We start from the raw sequence: 7,947 nt of genomic DNA, 5'->3' as shown, positions 1-7,947 counted from the left end.
AAACAGAAAATCTCCTTTCGATTTATATCAACCATTGCTGCGTAACAATGGTTGTTGTGGTTTTATTTGTGATACAATTTTTTCTTCTGTCAGTTTATCCTATTGAAAATCAGCGTCATGGTTAAAAACGAAGCGCACCGGTACACAAAACTTACTAACTCAGCTTACGTGCATTCAAAATGGTGCACACTGAATGTGTCTCTTGACGCAAAGTTGTATACATATATCGAAAATCCACAATCCTGGATAGAAGTAGAGATATATATAGTTCGTGGAGTATGAGCAGGGGGCACAACCTGGTTTGCTGCTTTTATTTTTCATTTGATTTTCGTTTTCTCGCCGTGTGATAAAAAATACAAATACACATTCGATGAATTTTTTTTTTTCACTTGTTCTCAGTCCCGATATGCAATTCGATGACTTTAAGTTTTGTTTGTTGACTTGGCTTGGTTTTTTTTTCTGCTCTCGTCCTTCTACATATAATATGGGTTTGCCATAAAATTTACATTTCAGCTGTTGCCGTTCAGGCATCCCAGATTACCGCAATTCGACTCTAGTTTTATTCACGTACCTTATGCCCGACAAAATATAAATATAAATTTTTATTAAATTGAAATCGGAAAAAATGCAGTGCATTTCGAATATGAGAGAGCGTCATACGAATGGGGACTGTCGACAACACCATCGGGTCACAGAATGGGGAAGTGAAATAAAAAAAAGAGTCAAAGCTGCGAACAAGCCATTTCAATATGTTTTTTGCACATGTTCTTTACACTAAAATGCCTTCACATGCAATAAATACCGAGCAAAACAAATGGGCTTTCGCTCTCATGAAACAAACAATACGCGCGCACACACATGATACTAGAGAGATGTGACAATGCACGATGATATGTGTGTGGGTGTATGGTCATGACGAAAACGGAATCGAAATATCTTCAAAACAAATTTCTCGGGAAAATTGTAATATTGGCCAATATTTGATGCAATATATTTCGATATTTATGCTATTGTGGTGGAGGTGGTTTTTTTTTGTCTGTTCATTTTATCTGGAAAAATGGGGGGTATGGGGGCTTGTCAAGCGTTTTGTGTGTCGAAGAGTTTGTGTTTGTTTGTAAGTGTAAAGCGGAATATGGAAGCGTGTGTGTGTGTGTATGTTTGTGTATGTGTTATATTACGAACTATCAAAGCAAAATAAATACGAGCACAGAAAACTTATTATAAAATCCCAGATTTATAACGACAGCAATTGTAACAACAACAAACACAGTAGATGAGCTCAATGTAATTCCTTTCCATTACTACATTTTCTTCTTCCTCCTTCTTTTATTTACGTTGCATGGCTTTCAATTTCCATCAATTTCTTGCTTCCTCTCTTCCTTTTCTTGCTACTTCTTCTTCGTCTATTTCGATTTCTATATTTTCACATGACTATAAATTTTCCTGTGGTTTTGCACATTTCTTCCTTCCTCTCTTCGATCATTCTTTCTCTCTATCGCTAAGTTCAAATGATAAAATATCTTCTAGCTTCAATATTTATTTGTATAAAACGCACGGAATGAATCAATGATTGAAACACGGAACGAGTGAAAGGAATATGATAACAAAAAAAAAACCAAATTGAATGAGAGAGAGAGAGAAAGCGAGCGGGATGAAAAACAACGACTGAGACAAAACGATGGAATAACATTTTCATTCCTTTTGTTCAACGTTCAGTGTGTCTCGGCAGTGATTTTTCTTGTTTGTGTAAGTTTTGCATTTTATTCTTTTCTTTTCGATTATTTCTTATCATTCGCTCTTTGCAGCACAATTCCATGATAATCGATAAATTTTTATTTGCTTTTTGTCTACAAAGTGCATGATTTTAACGTCTTGGCTATTGTATAATATGACTGTGTCTTCTATCGAATTATATTACGCAATGTATTTTTTTATTTTCTATCTGGATGTGTGTGTGCGCGCCTTGATGATAATTCCTAGCTCTTTTTTTGCTATTTCTCAATTGTCATTTGTCCAATTCATTGGTATGTCTGGCGATTCTCATTCGTATTTTTTTTCTTTCGTCATTCACCAGCAAATTGAGAATACCATTTTGCATTCATTGAGTCTCAAGTACTTCTTTCTGTTTGCATTTCTCATTTTTATTCCCTGTTTTTTTTTTGCTATTATTATTATTCTCTTGGTAGTTTCGTTATATATATTTTTTTGTTGTTTTTTGTCGACGCCAGTCATTACGTATTCTTTTCGTACCAATTTATTTTTCTGTCACTTTGTTACTTTGATCTAGAAACTGCGATCAGTATTGACTTTATATTTTAGCACATTTTTTTTCTGTTCACTGCCGATGAAGACGACACTGTTGTTGGCTATGTCTGTTTATCTTTCGTTAATCCCGGTGTTCAACTTTCGAATGCAAATCGACGACTTTTCACTACACTAGTTAATTTTCTCTCTCTCTCTCTCTTTCTCAATTCATACTTTTTCTCATTCTGAACGCTCACATAAAATTGTTCTTCACGTAGCATTATTGAATGGCCATTCTGAATGATTGGTTATCGATTTGTGTAAAATTAACATAAATTGTTTCTCTTTGACCAGATTTTTTTTTTTGTTTTTGGTCGTATCTTCAGCTTCAATGATTGAGACTGTTTTTATCTTCTTTAACATTCCGTGATTACCTTGTAAGATTTGCTGGTGTTACCTATCAATAAAATACAATGCATATTTCTTCACATTTCTTTTACTCTATTTACAACCATAACATTGTTAGTTCTTTAGTTATGCTTATAGTTTCGCCCGCTAAATGTAATTGTTCAAAGTGTTTTAGGAATGCAAGTTAAAAATTAATTTTCAAATTTATTGTTATTGTCAAAAATTCAATTCATTTACCGTGCGAATAGCTCTTGAGCAATTATTTCACCATCATAATAAGACATGGCGATTACATGTGAATGAACGTGTATGTGTATTGCCTTAAAGACGCGTGTACATTTCAATCGTTACCCATTTTCCATATTTTTAGCTTAATAAATTTAACAGGCAGTAATTTCAATGTAAGTATATGTACAGGTTGTCCAAGGATGAGTTCAAGAAGTTAAATGTGAAAAGGCAAGAGAAAGGTACACATTTTTTTGCGGAATAGTGAAAGGGGAAACAAACGAAAAAAAAAAAACAAAAATCAGAGAAAGAATTCAGCTGAAAGGGGAAAAACAAAGCGAAATCAAAACTATTCTACAACACATAATGGATGAATTGTATGAACGCAAAATAATCTACAAATAAAACATGATTGATTTTTTTTAGTGAAATTGAAATAATTTGTTTTTATTGAACATTTTGAATAAATGTGTTTTTAAAATGAGAAAGGAGACAGGACAGGCAATGTTTAAAGATTGTTTCAAAATAAAAGATATGATTATGTGCTAAATATATTAGTATTATTGACGATCTTATCGATATAAATAAATGTGAAAAATACGCTCCTTAACAAATAAAACTGCTTAATTGTTTTAAAACACAAAACGAAAGAACAAAACTGCCAAACATTCTATACACTTGCTGCTTAAGAATTTTCAAATTTGTCTCTCTGTTCTCTTAACATCTAATTTTGTGTGTATGTGTGTGTTTTTCTTCATTAAATGTGCCTAAGTGTTTAATGCCTACATTTTTCTTCGACTCATTCATAAAAAATGGAACAATCAAACACAATGGTTCGATGTTCCATCATCGGCGTTTTGCTTGGTATAGCTACTTGTCTTACGATTCCATGTTCGATGCGGGGAAATGTATTCTTTTAACATAAATCTACACGCAAAATTGTACAACTATTTAAACTGTTTCGCTGTCTTAGTTCAAGTTTTTTTTTTTAATTTTCTTTTATCTACAAGAAGCTTATTCTAGTCTATCTGTGTGGTGATGGTGGTGGTAGAAGTACACAAATGGTATGACAGAAAGAGAGAAAATTCATTAACAAAATAGTTAAAAGACACAAAGAATGAATATCGAGACCCCGAGTTATTTTAATGCCAACATAGAAAGTTTAAAAACGAACGAATATTTTATTATTTTACAAAAACTGTGCGGAACATTAAACGAAAACTATGTTTAAAATTCGAAATGATTATGCGCTTGTTGGTAAAGAAAGTAAGAAAAAGAACCACAATGAACTAGGATCATTTTAAACTGAAAGTAATTTTAGTTCTCTAATGGAATTTTTTTTTGGGGAGCTCGGCGTTATGTGGGCAAAACTTTGTTGACCTCGTTTGGGAAATTTGGCCATGTTTAACTATAGTTCGGTGAGTTAATTTTAAATCCGAGTTGGGAAAATAATCAGATTTAATTGGATTCCGTGTGTCTATTTTAGTTTAGATAGTTTTTTGTTCGTCATACCGAGTAAATGTATGCATTTGATGTTTTGGCTGTGTTTGTGTGTGTGTGAATCCATTTCGAGATGGCCATTGTAATTTTCAGTTGCTTGAATATTGAATGGATTGTTTTGCCCAATTTTGAAAGTTGATATTTTGCCGAATACCATCGATATAGCATAATTGAGCAGCAATAGAGATGAAACGGGGCGGGTTTTGTATACAACGTATTGACTGAAATCCACATTGATAAATGCCATTTATGGTATATTTCAAATGCCCGTAAATCTATTGATAAATCTATTTTAATTACGTGTTTATTTAATGATTAAGCACATGCAATTTTCCGTTTTGCTAAACGCATCTGTGGGTGTTTGAGTGTGTGTGTACAGCGCGATGCACATGTGAGTGCGTTCAATGTTATTATTTTAGTTGAAGTCATTATTCAAACAATCAAGTCAACATTAATAATTCCGGGTAAACACTACAATTACTATTCTATTTGTATATATATACTCTTTGTTTTTCTCTCGTTTTGTCGTTCATTTGTTCGAATCGATGGAAAACGACCGATTGTAATAATAATTTTGTTTCTTTCCGCATACAACGTTGTTATGACATTTATGAAAATAGACAGCTTTTTTTAAAAAGTTTCTTTTGTTTAATTATGATATCAATTGTGTTGTACCGTGCACTAAGTTTTACATGAATTGCAGACGGTGAACCAAAACAGATGTAGTTTTCTGTTAAATATTACTTTTAATACACATTTTAAATAATGATGCTTTTTTGTGGTTGTTATTTAAATGATACATCAATTAAATACACACACACATTTGCATACATAGTGTCGATTGCACCATATTGCTGCCGGTTTTTTTTCGGGGGCAGTTTTTATTATTTAGCAAACATTTCTATGTTATCTCATTTTCCACTTATTTTTTCTTGTTCCAACTTATTCTATGCCATTGAGTTACTTAAACATTTAAATTTCTAAAAATTCACTATGATACACGAATTGGAATTTAACGGTTTTTAATTTATACAAATGGGTTTTTCGTTTTACTATTTTGGAAAATGGGCATTTTGTATGATAGAGAAAACCAAATTTCTCTAATGCGATCTGTTTTTATTTTAGCGAAGATTGTTTGTTTGAATTTGAAATTTAAAAAAAAAGATGAAGAAAGATACACTTATCGTAACGATGACTTACTCACAATAGTTATACAAAAGCTGATGAGACAAACTGGCAATCTTCATCACAAGATGAACGCATTGCCTGTTTGACTCGTTTTGTTTATTCTTTTGTTTTTGCTTAATATTTAGTGATTATCGCAACCGCGAGACCTTGTTTTCATGAAATGAAATCCATGTGATTTATTATACATTTACAATTTTTTACGCTCCCTAAATTCTTCTCAATTTGATCGTGATCAATTGAGTTTTTCATTATTTTCTTTCAATTATGAAACACATATCTTCTGATTTTTATAACTGGTAATTTACATTGTTGTGTGATGGGGGGAAAAATATAATTGATGTTGCTGGTTGTGGTGGAGGTGGTGGTGGTGGTGACGTGCTTAAGTGTTGCTTATCATTCTGTATATGCCTTTAATTCTTATTTGCTCTCAATATTAATATATGAAAATTCACGAAAAAAAAAACTTGAGATGTGTATCGTGTTGTTCTTTATCGTAACGATATATAGTTATAATACTTAACACAAATGAATTGTTTTGAGTGTTTAAATGCTTTTCTTTTTTCTCTTTAAAAATTAAATTAATACGATTTCGTATGAACGATGATATTTCTTTTTGTTTATTATTTTATTCCTTTTCCCCTAAAGACTAACAAAACTAAAAAATAAAATTTTAAATTGTATGTGTCTGTTGTTTCTAAATGTTGTTTATGGATCAATTAATCTCCATGTGTTATGTTTTGTTTTAGTACAGTAGCATATTGGTTGGCTTGTAACCCAGATTTTTTCGTTGTAAAAACAAGTGAATTTCACGGAATTTCGGTCGATCACTTTCGTTACGTTGCCAGCATTCGCACATCAAATCGTAAATTTCACGTGGACAATTCGGTGGCATCGGTGGTAGAACCTATTTTTTTTTGACGACCATGAACGGATTCGGATCGACGAAAAAAAAATGACAAAGGACAAAAGAAAATACATAGAAATAAGAAAACCATAAATAAAATTCATTTTGATAAAATGTTTTGTGTTTGTGAAATAACAAAAAAATCATAAACGGGTTAACAAATTGAATAAAATGAGTTTGTATGTGTCTTTGAATAGGACAAAAAAAGAGGTAATTCAACAACTCTTGAAATTATACAAAGTGAGATAGATATCGAGTGAAAGCGGAAAAGAGCGAAAAGGTTTCTATTGCTTTCGAGAGGTAAATTGATTTTAACATTTATTAAACGACAAAATGGAAAATGTGGGTCGCCTGCTCGTTCGTTTTATCACATTCCGAGATAATCTTCGTTTGTTCTACTATTTACACTTTTTTAATAAAATTTTCTCTTTGAAGATGTTATCAGTTCAAAATTTAATTTGGAAATGAAAAGTTATTCAAGTACTCTTGTACAGTTTCGATACTCTGAATTCCGGTATTTTAAGCTCATTTATTTCGAAAAACCCAGAGCCATCCGCATTATATTCCATGTCAAAAAAGATGATGTTGAAGCGAGGCGACCGTTATCTTTGTCCTTGCATAGCTTTTGAAGTATAATCTGCTCGTTGACCGTAGTCTTACACAGTGAAACAGATTATGAGCGCCTATTAATACTGCGGTCGAGCAAATTCATAATGACGCATTATTTTTGAACGTTTTGCCCAAAACACACACAATAAGATGAGGGTTTCTTCACCCACATTTTTTTTTTCATTTATTTCGAACCGAGAGTGAGACTCAAAACGTGCAAAGATAATGCCAAGAGTGAATCAATGTTTTTTTATTGCGCTATCGTTTCATCAAAAATATTATATGAATATAATGAAAGTGATTAAAATGAAAACTTTTCCGTTGACTCTTTGTAAAACATCAGAAAATTACAGCAAAATTATTTTCATTTGCCCAAAATTTGATTTGAAAGTTGTCCAAAGCTTAGAATTTGCCTTCGCCTTCCATTTATTCGTTTTGTATTTATTAGCAACGCAAATTCCCACTTTTATGAAAAAACATATCGTCAACGGTATTCATAGGAAAAATGCGTGAAGCCTTAGAAAATATGCGTAATCTTTTCTTTTAACCACATCAAAATAGTGAAAATTCCAGGTAAGCTATACTGATGGCATTATACGCATGAAGTAATTCGTATCGCAAATGTTGAAAACAATGAAAAGCAAGATGAGGTTTCCGGATTTTGTTGGAAATCCCTCACGTACCCGAAAAATTCCTTTGATAATAATGAGATGCCATGTGATTCTTTGAGTGCATTTCAACAATATTTTTGCGAAGAAATTATACGGAATGGTTTCGAGCATTTTTTTGCTAGTATTTTTTACGTTTTTTTTTTTACCACAAAACATGGTTCTCAATCATTTACCTCTCGGTATGGGTCGAATACACAG

The 7,947-nt window shown here is 32.2% G+C and overlaps 1 protein-coding gene across 1 annotated transcript in view; it reads right to left on the bottom strand.

The window, feature by feature from the left end:
* Window positions 1-3,415: 3,415 nt before the first annotated feature.
* Window positions 3,416-7,947, bottom strand: part of LOC116337968 (epithelial discoidin domain-containing receptor 1) — a 200,941-nt gene continuing 196,409 nt past the window's right edge. Inside the window, exon 20 of the mRNA XM_031762969.1 lies at window positions 3,416-6,469. Within this exon, the coding sequence (XP_031618829.1) occupies window positions 6,308-6,469 (162 nt within the window). The 3' untranslated portion in view covers window positions 3,416-6,307. The remainder of the gene's footprint in view (window positions 6,470-7,947) is intronic.

This window comes from Contarinia nasturtii, unplaced genomic scaffold, assembly GCF_009176525.2.
Source record: "Contarinia nasturtii isolate CC-2019 unplaced genomic scaffold, AAFC_CNas_1.1 Cnas_scaffold_350, whole genome shotgun sequence".
Classification (NCBI taxonomy): Eukaryota; Metazoa; Arthropoda; class Insecta; order Diptera; family Cecidomyiidae; genus Contarinia; species Contarinia nasturtii.
Note: the sequence above shows the minus strand (reverse complement) of the source record. Positions and strands in the feature narration are given on the sequence as shown.